General features: G+C 41.7%; 1 protein-coding gene across 1 annotated transcript in view; it reads right to left on the reverse strand.

Moving 5' to 3' along the window:
* LOC311037129 (phosphatidylinositol transfer protein beta isoform-like) overlaps nt 1-15969 on the reverse strand; it is a 41078-nt gene extending 25109 nt beyond the window's left edge. The window contains exons 1-5 of the mRNA XM_084046219.1: nt 15918-15969; nt 7646-7676; nt 4737-4882; nt 4003-4094; nt 1897-1904 (exon numbers count right to left, since the gene is read on the reverse strand). Coding sequence (XP_083902345.1) covers nt 1897-1904; nt 4003-4094; nt 4737-4882; nt 7646-7676; nt 15918-15937 — 297 coding nt within the window. The 5' untranslated portion in view covers nt 15938-15969. The remainder of the gene's footprint in view (nt 1-1896; nt 1905-4002; nt 4095-4736; nt 4883-7645; nt 7677-15917) is intronic.

Here is a 15969-nt window from a genome sequence, read left to right on the forward strand (position 1 = left end):
CATCTTTTTAACCACTTTCCAACCTGGCATCTCTATTCTGGTGAACATTTTCAGAAACATATTCTGTTATTTTTTATTCTGACATTTTTGAGTGGGGCGTCCAGTATAAATGAGCAGTTCTTTTTGAGCGGTGAAACGGCTCCTATAAGTGGGTTTGGGACTCTCATCCGTAGCGAAAGTTCTTCTTCCGTCGCGGTTTTTGAGCAGCGAGCGGTGCAGATATACAAGTGTCACAGCCAAGGGTCTGAATACTTATCTTTGCAGGACGTGCTGTGATTGGCTAGCGAGACACATGATGAAATTAACTTAAGACTTCGCTCATAAATAGCACCGCTCACTTCACACTGGGTGTGATTTTTGGGGCGGTGTAGCCGCCCCCTATAAGTGAGTTTTGGACACCGACCAAAAAATGTGTGTACCCCCTAACCCTTCCATTTTTAATGCAAATCGATACTTTTTTCATATCAGCCAATCACATTACAGCTAGTGTCATCACCACTAACTGTAATGTGTTTGGCTGACTTTGCAAATTCAGGACTGTGATTGGCTAGCGAAACACATGACACATGTGCAGTCCTATGAATAGCAGTATGGACTTTAAAAAAAGTAATTTATCCTTTTTTTAAAGTGAGTCATGTTGTGATGACCACACACCGCCACCACACAGACTGGGTGTGATTTTTTCTTTTTTTTAAAGACATTTATTTGTGGGTCTTTTATGCCTTTGTTGACAGGATAGTGGTCTGACAGTACATGGGGAGAGAGATGGGGAGTGACGTGCAGCAAAGGCCGTCGGGGTCGGGACTCGAACCCGCGCCGCCGCGCCGTCGGGCCACATTAGAGCCCAGGTGCCTGGACCGCTACGCCAGTGTCCAGGCCTTACAGTCCTTCTTTCAATGAGACATGTCAGTGTAGAGTGACAGGACGGAGTGAAGAGGAGAGGGGTGCACATGATCAGGGGTGCACATCACCTTGTTTGGTCTAGTTCTCAGCGGAGCGCCTGTATACGTTACTTGGTGGTGCGCAACCAATAAAGAAAGAAATACATTTTACCGCGACACGTCTCGCAGGATGGATAAAAGAGACACATGGATAACCTGTCTGTGCAACGGTCTGTGTGATGCGGGACCAGTGGCGTGCACAGACATTTTGAGGGGCAGGTGCTCAAGTAAATTATACTTTTTTTTTGTTGACTTGGTCTGCTCTTTTTTTCCCTCTACACCTATACCTCTTTGCCAAAAATAGTAGATCTACAAGCCCACAACGCCTCGCAGCGCGAGGCGTTGTGAGCTTGTAGATCTGCTATTTTTGGCTAAAGTTCTCTTCAGAAAAGGGATGCTAGGTTTCGAGTGGTTATGGTAAAAAGAAAAATCATATCACATAAAGATTTGGCAGACCCCCTGTAGTAACTCTGAGGACCCCCTAGGGTCCCGGACCCCCACCCATATCGCCTAAATGTAACCAATTAAATGTTTGTATAAAAACCACACCCTTTAAGGTCTGGGTATGACCAGCGTTATATATAGAGAGAGAGTTGCGTCAAGCTTTGATCTCACCACAAAGCAGGATGTTGCCTCCTGTACTTCCAAACGTTGGAACTTCCTCATTGAGATAGAGACAAAGAGAACTTCCGCATTCTATTCGTACAATGGGAGTCTATGCTAGTGACGCAACTCTCGCTCTATATAACGCTGGGTATGACTATTCCTCCGGTGGCCTCGTTGGCGCTCAGCTTCTATCCAAACGATACTTTTAAGAAAACCACTGAAGTGTTTTTCTATGTTCTCGTGTGTGTGTGTGTGTGTGTGTGTGTGTGTGTGTGTGTGTGTGTGTGTGTGTGTGTGTGTGTGTGTGTGTGTGTGTGTGTGTGTGTGTGTGCGTGTGTGATCAACTCACCGTCACAACTGCAGCAGGATGACATGAAAGGAAACAAGAGAAAGATGTGCATCATTATTACTAATATTCCACAATAACCTGAACAGGTATATGGTGTTAGTGAACAGGCTGATGACGTTAATACCATAATGAATACATAAACTTTATAATATGAATACAAAGACATGTTGTGTGAATGTCGTTTACAGTCAGGCTGCTACTAGCGACTATAAATGCATGACACAGTTCATGTGTCCAGTTAGGGGGGGTCAATCAACCCCAGGGTAATGAAACTGTAAGCCTACATTCGCATTTTATAGTGTGAAAGCATGGAAGAGCATTCACACCCCATACGGCAAAACAAAACAACACGTGGCTTGAATCGTGGAGGCCATAACGTGTGGCCAGGGTCTCGCACAGTTTGGCCTTCTGCCCTCACAAAATGATCTGTCCTGTGGCCTCAGTGGCCTTATTGCCCCACCTGCAATGCCCCCCCCCCCCCCCCCCCCCCCCCGCGCTGATTTCACCGTTTCTCCCGTGCCTCTTTCCTGTCCATATGATTTTTTTAGACAGCAGGGTCTCTTGTTCAGATTCTGAATTCTTAACTCTCCCTCAGTCCCTAGATGTAATCCCCTTTACATCTTCAAATGAGTCCAGTGGCAGTAGCCTCGGAAACCCATGCATTTTTTTTTTTGTTTCAAAAGAAAAAAAGCCTGGGAGAACCTTGCAGGAACGCTGGTCTTAGGACCTTGTTATCTCCTAACCAATCAGAGTGCTCCAAACCCAGGCGCTGGAATCCAGCGCCTGGGTTTGGCTCCGCCCTTCAAGACCATCGATTGGGCTCGTTCTTTCAGTCTAAGTGGCAGTGACTCTGAGTGTGCATGAATGGCAACTTGCAAAATACAAATACATTATTTTGTGAATTAAACTGATTTTTTACTCATTTATTTCACTGATCTTTTTACTGATGATCATATGACGTATTAAATACAAAATATTTTTGGAAATGTCAATGGGAAAAATACTATTGTGTGACTTTTGGTCACAGCAGCATCAGTGGTGTAGACCAGTGGTTCTCAAACTTTTTCATGTCAAGGACCCCCGAATTGAAACTTATTAGCCTGCGGACCCCCATTTGAAAAGATAAGCCAGGGACCCCCATAAGAGAAGCTTTTTACAGCTCTCTAACAGTGATTCTCAACCATTTTCATTTCAAGGACCCCCAGTTTGACATGCATTAGGGCTACGGACCCCCATTTAATGGCATTTCTATCTCTGGGACCCCAATTTATATTGTAAAAAGAAAGGTTAATTTAACTCTGAGAGTGTAAAAATGGAACCAAATGGACCCGTTAGGGTCCATTTGGTTCCATTTTTACACTCTCAGAGTTACAGACCCATAAGGGTCCATTTGGTGCCTAATCTATCATTTAGCTGGGGACCCCCTGGAACCCCCTCAAGTACCCCTGGGGGTCCCCGGACCCCACTTTGAGAACCAATGGTGTAGACACACAGTATGTCATCATTAACAGTATAGTTGTGTCATGCACTGTATAGCTCAGGAAATTGAACACAGCACATCAACAAGCAACAAGCTAACTTCTCCAACTGGATGTCACATCTTTACAATTTACTTTAAACCCATTAAGAACTGGGAGGCCAACATCTGTGGCATTTTTAGATTTCTTTGGCTATTAGAGAATAGCAGATCTAAAATAGTTTTGCAAATCTTTGAATATATATGTTTTTAAAGCAAACATTTTTAACTCAAATCTTTGCTTCTGGGGGATTCTACAAATGTTTTCTAAATCCTAACAGACCCCCCCATCTCAAAATATTTTGTTCCAGGGACCCCTAGAAGCAAATATGATTATGATATATATGATTTCAAAATATATCTATACCGTACATAAATATTCAAAGATTTGCACATATTTTCATGATTTAAAAAAAATAAATAGCCAAAGAAATCTAAAAATGACACAGATGCGTTCCCGGATTGAATGGGTTAATATTGAACCACGCCACTCAATCGCATCACTAAAGAAAGTGATGTGTGAATCAATCAATCAATCAATGAATCAATGAAAATGCACCTCAAGAGCAGTAAAGTACTGGTTGACTTACTAGTGCGACAGTAAGGGTAGGCATTCCAAGCTTTTTCATGAAAAACTAACGCTCCTTCTGGTGCGATCATCTTCACAAACCCCGGGACTTTACTAAAGGAGGAATGCAAAAAAAAACAGAATGTCAGAAGAATTGTAGAGCAGTGTTGATGTTTACAACAACGTTTAGAGTCAGTTTTAGTCATAGTCTTTTGAATACAATTCCATTTAGTTTTAGTCATATTTTAATCACCTGAAATGCTTTAGTTTTTGACTAGTTTTCAGTCGACTAAATATCATAAGATTATAGTCGACTAAATCTACAGTTGATTTAGTCGACTAAAATGTATTTTGGCGGCGCCTTGATGGCGTCGAAATGGCTGATTTTACACTCGGTTGCATGCTGAAAATAGCAGATCTACAAGCTCACAACGTGTCGCAGCGAGCTCAGTAGAAAAGACTTTTCTGCTGAGCTTGTAGATCTGCTATTTTCAGAGCGCAACCAAACATCAAATGACGTGTCTCTTAGTTCTACTGGATCTCTTCTCCACTAGATCCCTCACTGACATTTTAGTCTAGTTTTTATTTGTTGACAAAATTGTCAATATATTTAGTCATCATAGCTTAGTTTTTATTTAGTTTTCATGTAGTTTTGGTCGGTGTAAAAAGGTAGTCAACGGACATTTTTCGTCATAGTTCTTAGTGGACTAAATCAACACAGGTTGGGAGGCAGAGTGTCATTGGTTTGAGCCGTACCTTTTTAGATGGTAGATTTTGTGTGTGTACTGTCCCTTCTCTCCCTCCTTCTCGTACGGTTCGTTGATCAGCACCTCGATGCCTTCCCCCCCGCCCGTCTCATTCTTGCTGGCCTCAGCTACGGAGTACAGCTGACCCACTTGATACTGAGGACACAAGAACACACACACACACACACACACACACAGCCGTTATAAATCACTGCTTCTCAAATTAAAATAAAAAGATTTGCACAAAATAATGTTCACAAAATAGCAGATCTACAAGCTCATAGCGCGGCAGTGCCGCGCTATGAGCTTGTAGATCTGCTATTTTTGAATAGCCTAATGATTGTGTCACAAGGACCCTTTTTTCGGTCTATTAAACCAAACACTGTTGTTAATGCTAACGGTTACAGAATAGAGCACCGGAGTCTGACGTCATTCACTGCATCCTACCTGGGTCGAGTTTTTTTCCCCCATTCTGAATCCCCATAGACGTGTTTAATATCGCCTCAAATAAGAACTGTGTTTCAAACATAAACAAACGGCCCCGTTGGTTTGACTCTTATGGATATGAAGCATCAACTGACGGTGAGAAAACGATAATGTTACTTCCGCCAAATTAGTTACATTTTCTCCAGAAACAGACCGTATGAAATATAAGTGACTGACTATCATAAACGATACAGAACCTCCTCCCTGACAATATCACAGAGACAGTTTTTTTTTTACCACAATTCTTATACGAGACGATTCTAAGATGACCCAATGTTATTCTCCATAGAGAAATGACTTCTACGACCCAGAGGATGAACGAGTGACGTCAGGACTTCTGTACTCTATGTCATTGGTTCTCAAAGTGGGGTCCGGGGACCCCCAGGGGTACTTGAGGGGGTTCCAGGGGGTCCCCAGCTAAATGACAGGAACCAAATGGACCCTAATGGGTCTGTAACTCTGAGAGTGTACAAATGGACAGGAACCAACCAACAAATAGACAGGAACCAAATGGACCCTTATGGGTCTGTAACTCTGAGAGTGTACAAATGGAACCAAATGGACCCGTTAGGGTCCATTTGGTTCCATTTGTACACTCTCAGAGTTAGATTAACATTGGTTTTACAATATGAATTGGAGTCCCAGAGATATAAATGCCATTAAATGGGGGTCTGTAGGCCTAATGCATGTCAAACTGGGGGTCCTTGAAATTAAAGTGGTTGAGAATCACTGCTAGAGAGCCGTAAAAAATCTTCTCTTATGGGGGTCCCTGGCTTATCTTTTGAAATGGGGGTCCGCGGGCTGATAAGTGTCAATGTGGGGGTCCTTGACATGAAAAAGTTTGAGAACCACTGCTCTATGTAACAGCATATTGGTCTGCAATGGACCCGTAAGAATGACACACCAGGATGTCATGAAAAGAAAGAACAACAAGGTAATGGGGTGGCGCTTGGTCTTCTTTAATTGGCACAAATAAAGCAGCATGGAAAAACCCCTCTAGATAGCACTGGATGTGTATGTGGGTCAACGAGGGTAAATAGACAAATACATTGGGGCATAGAGACAGGAGGAGGAGGAGGAGGCTCTGGGCTTGGAAACGCCAACAGGCATAAACCTGGCAACTTCATGATGCTGGAGGGAGCAAGCAGAGTGATGGACTAAAGATCATCTGACCCTGTGCTGTCCGTGGTCTGTTGGCTCTGTTAACCCATTAAGACCTGGAACTGTGTCATTTTTAGATTTGAGCTAAAAAGCATTATTTTATACTTATGAGCTTGTAGATCTGCTATTTTTGAAAAATCGTGAAAATGTGTGCAAATCTTTGAATATATATATTTTTAAAGCAAACATTTTGAACTCAAATCTTTGCTTTTGGGGGGTCCCTGGAACAAAATATTTTGATGGGGGTCCGCGGCCAAATACATATAATTGTGGGGGTCCTTGACATGAAAAAGATTGAGCACCACTGATATAGAAACATACGTTTTTGAGAAAACTGTTGGGATTTAGGAGACACGTAGAATCGGCTTCAGGTCTCAATGGGTTAACACTAACGGCTAATGTCAATTTGTAAAAAAAATAAAAAATAAAAAGATATATATATATATTTTGAAGGGCCAAGTCCACACGTGACTTCCACTAAACAAACACTAGTAAACACAAAATGAACAGGGCGAGGAGTGGAATTTGTGCAATATTTTTTTTTAAAGCGAACATTTGTAACTCCAATCTTTGCTTCTGCGGGGGGGGGGGGGGGGGGGGGGTCCCTGGAACAACATATTTTCAGATGGGGGTCCCAGACCAAATACATAGAATTTTGGGGGGGGGGGGGTCTTTGACCTTTTAGTTTGAGAAGGACTGATATTAAAGCAACATACGCTTTTCATGAAACTGTTAGGATTCAGAAGTCATTTTGTTTGGGATTGAATGAGGTTAACACAGAGTTCATTCTCTCCACACTTCCTCCTGTGACTCTATGGCAATGAGGTGATTGTGCCTACAAACGCTCTGTTAAGAGTGTGTGTCATTTGTTTACACATGTTGGTTGCTACCACACACACACACACACACACACACACACACACACACACACACACACACACACACACACACACACACACACACACACACACACACACACACACACACACACACACACACACACACACACACACACACACACACACAACCAGACCTAAATGAAAAAAAATGCAACAATGTAACAATTTGGTTCTTGAGGTCTTTTAGGTGTGAAAGGCACCAGCGGTGTTACACAGAATGTGGTGACCTATCCAGAACAGTGCGGGCCAGTAAAGCTCAGGTACCAACAAGCTTTTGGCAGGCTGGCTGATTATTATAAAATGATTATTATTGATTGTGAATGAATTTCTGACCTACTTCCCTGAGATGAGTTGTTGCTGTTAAGACACTTACCTCTTCCACTGACACCGGTAGGACCACACGGCTGGGGGGGAGAGAGAGAGAGAGAGAGAGAGATATTAGTTAAAAGATCAATATTGTATCAATAACCATAATCGGCTCATTAGGACAAAACATGATGACAGTAGAGTTATTAAGCCATTAACACTACCACCGCCAGGCCCGTAGCCTACGGGCCGATAAATCCAACCGTAAAGCGCCGATCCGTAGCCTACGGGCTGTGGTGCTTTTTCCTTCTTTTTTAGCGGTGCCAACCGCTCTACACTTGACTCTGTCCGTATGAGCGTCCGTATGTTATGTCAGCACGGCAAAGAAGCAACACATACAAACACACACACACACACACACACACACACACACACTTGGAGATTGCCTATGCCATCTCTCCTCTCATTGGCCACACGTGCCACTGGTTATCAAAGAGGGGTCCAGGGACCCCCAGCGTATGTTATGTCCGTCCGCCCGTTTAGAACACTTGAAGGCCACACACACACACACACACACACACACACACACACACACACACACACACACACACACACACACACGTTTGTATTACTATACTTGTGAGGACGTCAACATTTTAGGAAGCCGATTTTATGATTGATTTATGATTTTTTTGGGGGCATTTTTAGCCGCAAGTCTAAAGCCGAAAAATAGCAGATCTACAAGCTCACAACGTGTCGCGCTGCGACACGTTGTGAGCTTGTAGATCGGCTATTTTCCGGTTTGACATCGCCGCACAACTAAGTATAAAATAGGGGAAAATCTAACCCCAACCCCCCTAAACCTAACCTCTAAAGGTCTAAATCCTAAACCTAACCCCAACCTGTATCTTTTTCTAATTGTAAACATGGCTCTAAAAATCTTTTTTTCAACCATAAAATAACGATTTCTCTTGTGAGGACCAAGAAAATGGTTCTTCACAACACCTTTTTTCTCATATTCTACTATTCTTGTTGTGGGGACGTTTGGTCCTCATAAGTATAGTAATACAAACACGCACACGCACACTCACACACACACACACACACACCTAGCAAAGCCCGGTCAATCCCATCGATGCAGTCAGTCCAGTAGCGATCCGATGGCACGGAAACTATGGCTTGTTCAAAGAGATAGTAAGCTATGCATGTGGTCACAATCCTCACAGCTCTGGGTTCAGACACTTACATACAGTAACACCTACAGTATATAATCACACTGTACTGTGTAGGCTCTCTCTGGGACACACACACACTGCAGGATGCCCCCCCCCAAGAGATCTGTCTGTCTGTCTGTGTGTCTGTCTGTCTGACACACTGACTCCCCCCATAGAGATGCTGCAGCAGCATCACAGCCTAAAGAAAGAAGCTAACAATCTGGGTAATTGAATTAACCCATTCAATCCGGGAACCCATCTGTGTCATTTTTAAGATTTTTTTGGCAATTGTTTTGAAAAAAAAAAAAAGATTTAGCAAATGTGTCTCTTTGCTTCTGGAGGGTCCCTGGAACAAAATATTTTTAGATGGGGGTCCGCGGCCAAATACATATATATTTGTTGTTGTTTGGTTGCTATATCAGTGGTGCTCAAACTTTCTTCCATGTCATGGACCACCCAAAATGATATGTATTTGGCCGCGGATCCCCCATCTCAAATTAACTCCACTGGAGTTAAAAATGTTCGCCGTCATTTTTTTTTTTATTCTTAGATTTGCACAAATGTTCACGATTTCTCAAAACAAACAGCAGATCTACAAGCTCTGCTATTTTTGAATAGCCAAATAAATCTTAAAGCCACAGTGGGACAGAGAACGTTGTTCAAAAACGTTGAAAATACCAGCATATTTTCAAGCTTACTAACCACGTCACCATGTGAAGCGTTGTCAGCTGGTAGGTCAGCTATGTTCAGTGTTCACTGTTCGTCTTACGATGCATATTATAATAGCTCTTAAATGGTTGACAACACTACAGATAAGATAACACAATGTAAAGGTCACGTGTGCATACGTGACACCTGACCAAAATGGTGCCACAAATAATAAAAACCTTCTTGCTATGGGCTTGTAAAGATAATAGTCATACTGTATATAACATACTGTATATCAGTGGTTCTCAAACTTTTTCATGTCAAGGACCCCCACATTTACACTTATTAGCCCGCGGACCCCCATTTGAAAAGATATGCCAGGGACCCCCATAAGAGAAGATTTTTTACGGCTCTAGCAGTGATTCTCAATCATTGTAATTTAAGGACCCCCCCCCCCCCCAGTTTGACATGCCTTAGCGCTACGGACCCCCATTTAATGGCATTTATATCTCTGGGACCCCAATTCATATTGTAAAATCAATGTTAATTTAACTCTGAGAGTGTACAAATGGAACCAAATGGACCCGTTAGGGTCCATTTGGTTTGGTTGTACACTTTTCAGAGTACACTTTTCAGAGTACACTCTCAGAGTTACAGACCCATAAGGGTCCATTTGGTTCCTGTCCATCATTTAGCTGGGGACCCCCTGGAACCCCCTCAAGTACCCCTCGGGGTCCCCGGACCCCACTTTGAGAACCAAGGCCCTAGGGGTCCCGGACCCCCCCGTTGAAGACCCCTGATCTAATAGGTTTCATGGTCCATAGTTACAGTATGATGAGGAACAGGCAGTCAAACAGGGACGTGTGTCTGTCATTATGCTGATAAAGGCTACAGATAGCTCTGTCACAATTATTACATGATCGTCTAATGGCAATTATTTTTTGCATAATCGTCATAATGGTTTCCATGTTGAAAAATGTTCACAAACTTTAAAAAAAAAAATATTTAAAAAAGCAGAAATAGCAGATCTACAAGCTTACAACGAGTCATGTACAACATTATTACATATGTCAATAATTTCTTTGTATTTCTAAGTTCTTTGTCATATCTGCCCTGTGCAATTTTTGATTAGGAAGCCTAAAAGGATTTATTTTTTGTCGCCAAAAATAACAAAAACTAAACAATATCCATGAATTCAAGTCTCCATGGGGTGACTAATCGATATGGGTAAAAAGTTATTTTGGGGGTGAACTATCCCTTTAACCCTTTAAGACCGGGAACGCATCTGTGTCATTTCTAAGATGTCTTAAGACTATTCAAAACTAGCAGATCTAAAAGCTTGTATGTCTGCTATTTTTGGAGAAAAAACAATCATGAAAATGTGTGCAAATCTATGAATATATACATTTGTAACTCAAATCTTTGCTTCTGGGGGGGGGGTCCCTGGAACAAAATATTTTGAGATGGGGGTCCGTGGCCAAATACATATCATTTTGGGGGTCCTTGACATGAAAAGAGTTTTATAGCAGCATAGGTTTTTTCAAAAAACTATTAGTATTTAGAAGACATTTGTAGAATCCCCCTCCAAGCAAAGATTTGATTACAGATTCTTGGCTTTAAGAAAAAATATATTCAAAGATTTGCACACATTTTCACGGTAAAAAAAAAGAAATTAAAAAATAGCAGATATACAAGCTCATAGCGCGGCACTCGCAGCAGCTACAGGGCTTCCTCTTCGATGTGTGTGTCGGTGCTTTGATTTAGATCTGTCCCGTCATGTTGTGTCTTAATACATTAAGAAAGGGAAAGCATCTGTCCTTTTAGACATTATACTTTGGGCTATTCAAAAATAGCAGATCTACAAGCTCATAGCGCGGCACCGAGTGCCGCGCTATGAGCTTGTAGATCTGCTATTTTTTTTTTTTTATCATGAAAATGTGTGAAAATCTTTGAATATATATATATTTTTAAAGTGAACATTTTTAACTCAAATCTTTGCTTCTGGAGGATTCTATAAATGTCTTCTAAATCCTAACGTTTTCTTTTTAAATGTATGTTGCTATAATCAGAGGTTCTCAAATTCTTTCATGTCATGGACCCCCAAAATGATATGTATTTGGCCGCGGAGCCCCCCCCCCTCTGAAAATATGTTGTTCCAGGGACCCCCCAGAAGCAAAGATTTGAGTTAAAAATGTTCGCTTTCAAAAAAAAAATATATATAATACAAGATTTTCACACATTTTCAAGATTTTGCAAAAATAGCAGATCTACAAGCTTGCAAGCTATTTTTTGAAGAGCCAAAGTGTAAAATAACGGTTAAAGTGGTCACACAGATGCGTTCCGGGTCTTAATGAGTCTTAACTCATGACATGTGTCATCATGCATGCCACATGTTTTCTCTTCTATCTGATCAAAGCAACAGAACATGTTTAGATCTCCTCTCTGTCGGCCAGAAACCTCTTATCTCAATATGTTTTTTGGACTTTTTGTATCTATTTTCTCAAATGAACGACCCCTCCTCCATCACACTACACCATTGGTTCTCAAAGTGGGGTCCGGGGACCCCCAGGGGTACTTGAGGGGGTTCCAGGGGGTACCCAGCAAAATGTGTATATATAGCATCAGAATAATTATGACCTTTTATACTTTGGCTATTCAAAAATAGCAGATCTACAAGCTCATAGCGCGGCACCGAGTGCCGCGCTATGAGCTTGTAGATCTGCTATTTTTGAAAAATCTTGAAAAGTTGTGCAAATCTTTGAATATACATATTTTTAAAGCAAACATTTGTAACTCAAATCTTTGCTTCTGGGGGGTCGCTGGAACAACATTTTTAGATGGGGGTCCGCGGCCAAATACATATCATTTTGGGGGTCCTTGACATGAAAAAGTTTGAGAACCGCTGCACTACAATACAGAGTCACACAGAAGCATCAAAACAAAGTAGCAGCGTTTCGAGCTTGTAGATCTGTTACTTTTGAATTTGAATCCTGCAAAGCAACAGTTAAGGACAGTACGGTATAAATATATTTGTTCTAGTTTGTAATTAAATTGAGATAATGGCCCTGTTGGCATGTTAGAACATTTTCTCTCTTCTATCATATCAAAGCAACACTGCATGTATTCATTGTTTTTCCTGGTTTGTAATGACATTGAATGAATAGAATGTTATAACCGCATAAAGGAACCAAAGTGATCTCTTATTCATGACTGACATCAAATGAGAGAGGTTTTAAAGGTAGCCTACGTGGGTTTTCTTTGGTTAAAACTTGTTTTGTGGAAAAGAATAAAAAACAAATACACTCTGACAGTAATCACTGTTATAGAGTGTTTGTGCTCAGTTGCACCCATATGCTCTTTAATAACACATTCATATGCAGCTAGGTTGTCAATTTCATCCAATCAGAAGAGAGAGAGAGAGAGAGAACATATTTATCAGCTTCAGTTTTATAGTATTCCAATGTCTGTCTTCATGTGTCTGTCTCTCTATCTCTCTCCCGATTGGATAAAATGTGTATCCTGACCTGAATGCATGTTCTGTTTACTAAAGAGCTGAGAGACATGGAGACAAACACTCCATAACAATGATTAATAACAGAACATAAGAGCTATTTAACTAAACCAGTGGTTCTCAAACTTTTTCATGTCAAGGACCCCCAAATTGACACTTATTAGCCCGCGGACCCCCATTTCAAAAGATATGCCAGGGACCCCCCATAAGAGAAGATTTTTTACGGCTCTAGCAGTGATTCTCAACCATTTTAATTTCAAGGACCCCCAGTTTGACATACATTAGGGCTACGGACCCCCATTTAATGGCATTTCTATCACTTGGACCGCAATTTATAATGTAAAATCTATGTCAATTTAACTCTGAGAGTGTACAAATGGAACCAAATGGACCCGTTAGGGTCCATTTGGTTCCATTTGTACACTCTCAGAGTTACAGACCCATAAGGGTCCATTTGGTGCCTAATCTATCATTTAGCTGGGGACCCCCTGGAACTCCCTCAAGGACCCCTGGGGGTCCCGGGACCCCACTTTGAGAACCAATGAACTAAACATCATATATTCCTACCTTTTACGGTACAAGACATTAATTACAAACATAAATGCGGCTTTGCAGGAAGAACATGTGTCTTTCCTGATGATCCTAACGTAAGAATGAAAAGGAAAACATGTTTATAACCTTAATTATATTAAATAATAATAACTGTAATTATAACATAATAATAATCAGATCTGTTACAGTGCTGCTGCTAGCCGCCCAGCTACAACAGCTAGCTATAGCCTTCTTCTTCTTCTCCTCAAAAGGGGGCATAGCCGTGAAAAAAATAGCAGATCTACAAGCTCACAGAGCGTCAAGGAAGGCTGTGAGCTTGTAGATCTGCTATTTTTACGGCGTGCGGCACCGTCGCACGGGCGAAGTATAGTGAAGCAATGGCTTAAAAGCCTATATTGGTCCCACATTACAGCTAAAACCCTTTAAAGACACAACAAACACTAAGAAATAAACCTGCTTATTAAACCGCGTTTTAAATGAGAGCAGGGCGGGTTTATCGTCGTTGTAATAAAGCTGTAACAACGCGATAACAACGCTTATTCCCGCTGTAACAACCGAAGCTAAACGTTAGCATCCCCACGTTAGCATTTAACAAGCAGCAATGATTAAGGCCCCGGCGGAGACGGGAGCCGGTGAGCGTTCACACAGTGGCAGCGGTGGCCTAGTGGTTAGAGGGGCGGCCTTGATACCGGAAGGTCCCTAGTTCGATTCCCCAATTCATCACATCAATCATGAATCACCGCTGAATAGCCCTTGAGCAAGGCTTCCATGCAGGGTCCGGCTGGAAACAAGCTTCGTGCTTAGTCCGACACCCTGGGTAAACAACAAACTTTGCTTTGCTTTGCTTTGGCGGCGGGCGACAAAGATACGGGCGAACGTTTATGTTTCTCTAGCCTGGGCAGCATTCCATTTTTGGGTATATGATCCGGTCGGGAGCGGAAGTAAAAAAAAGAAAAAGTGGCCGGATGGGCAGAACCGGAAAGACGTCTCACCCCAAAATAGGTCCGTGCTAATAAAATCCTTGATACGGCATTGTTTAGCTTATTTTTTAAATGTAAATGTGCGTGCACTATCCGGAGACTATTTAGCGTCGGTATTATCCCACGGGGAAATTCTATTCCATTTAAATAGGGATTGGGGAACCAAAACAAAGCGGCACCGCAAAACCGGATGGGCAGAATCCGGAAAGAGGATTCTTTTTTCATTTTTTTTTTCAGTAGGCGTGGTCTAGACCAGATCATATGTTGTCTTCTGGAACGCAGACCAGGCTTTCCTCCGAGGTGGAAAGACTGGTGATGCGAGGTTAATGTTTCTCCCCCAATGTAATGTCGTGTTCACACAGGCGGCGACAAAGATACAGGCGAACATTCATTTTCAGTGTAAGCCATGCAGCGTCAGCGCGAAGTTTGTATATCTGCTACAAAAAGCTACGAAGAAAAAAGTTGAGCATGGTTTCAACTTCAGCTACAAAGACACAAAGCTACAAATACGCTACAACTGTGATGATGGTGGTATTGTTGTATTTTGGTGTCATTTCAATCATGTCATTTTGTTTCAATGGAAACAACTAGTCCACTGCACTGTTTTTAGTGTGATACTTTTAGACTGTATACACAATACCAATATACCAATACTGCAATATAAAAAAATACTCTGTTACAAGTAAAAGTCCAGGGAAAAAAAATTACTTGAGTAAAACTATAAAAGTATTGGCAGCAAAATGTACTTAAAGTACCAAAAGTAAAAGTACTAAATATTTGAAAATAGCCGATCTACAAGCTCACAACGCGTCGCAATGCGACGCGTTGTGAGCTTGTAGATCGGCTAATTTCAAATAGCCTATTTATAATATAGAGCTAAAGTGGTTAATGTATGTTTTATAATGTAATAATTTCTATCTGCAAAGTAACTAGCAACTAAAGTTTTCAAATAAATGTAGTGGAGTAATAGCACAATATTTGCCTCTGAGATGTAGCGGAGTACGTAGAAGTAAAAGTATTGCAAATTGGAAATACTCAAGTAAAGTACAAATACCTCAAAATTGTACTTAAGTACAGTACTTAAGTAAATGTACTTGGTTACTTTCCACCACTGATTAAAAATCAACCAAACAACGATGTGTGTATCTTGTGTGTATCTGCCTGTGTGAACGCGGCACGATTATCCGCCCGGCGAATCGCTGCCGCCTGCTAGCTATAGGCTAACCGCTGCTGCTCCTGTCAAAAGGACAGACACACAGAATGTCACAAAGCTCTTATATTATATAACGCGTAGAACGCGCGATAGAAGACGCGTCTTAACGCGTTAATCAGAGGCTTTAGATGCCGCTGGCTTCAACGCGACACGTCGGCGTCGAACACAAAGGCGGGTTTAGTTTAGGTTTCAGTTTAAATGATATAATAATTCAGACTCACTATTCTTTAATGTGCACCATCTTCTCTCTCCTCCGCTCGCGCTCCTCCTCCT

This window comes from Gymnoscopelus microlampas (genome assembly GCF_963454915.1).
Source record: "Gymnoscopelus microlampas genome assembly, chromosome: 21".
In the NCBI taxonomy this organism is placed as follows: domain Eukaryota; kingdom Metazoa; phylum Chordata; class Actinopteri; order Myctophiformes; family Myctophidae; genus Gymnoscopelus; species Gymnoscopelus microlampas.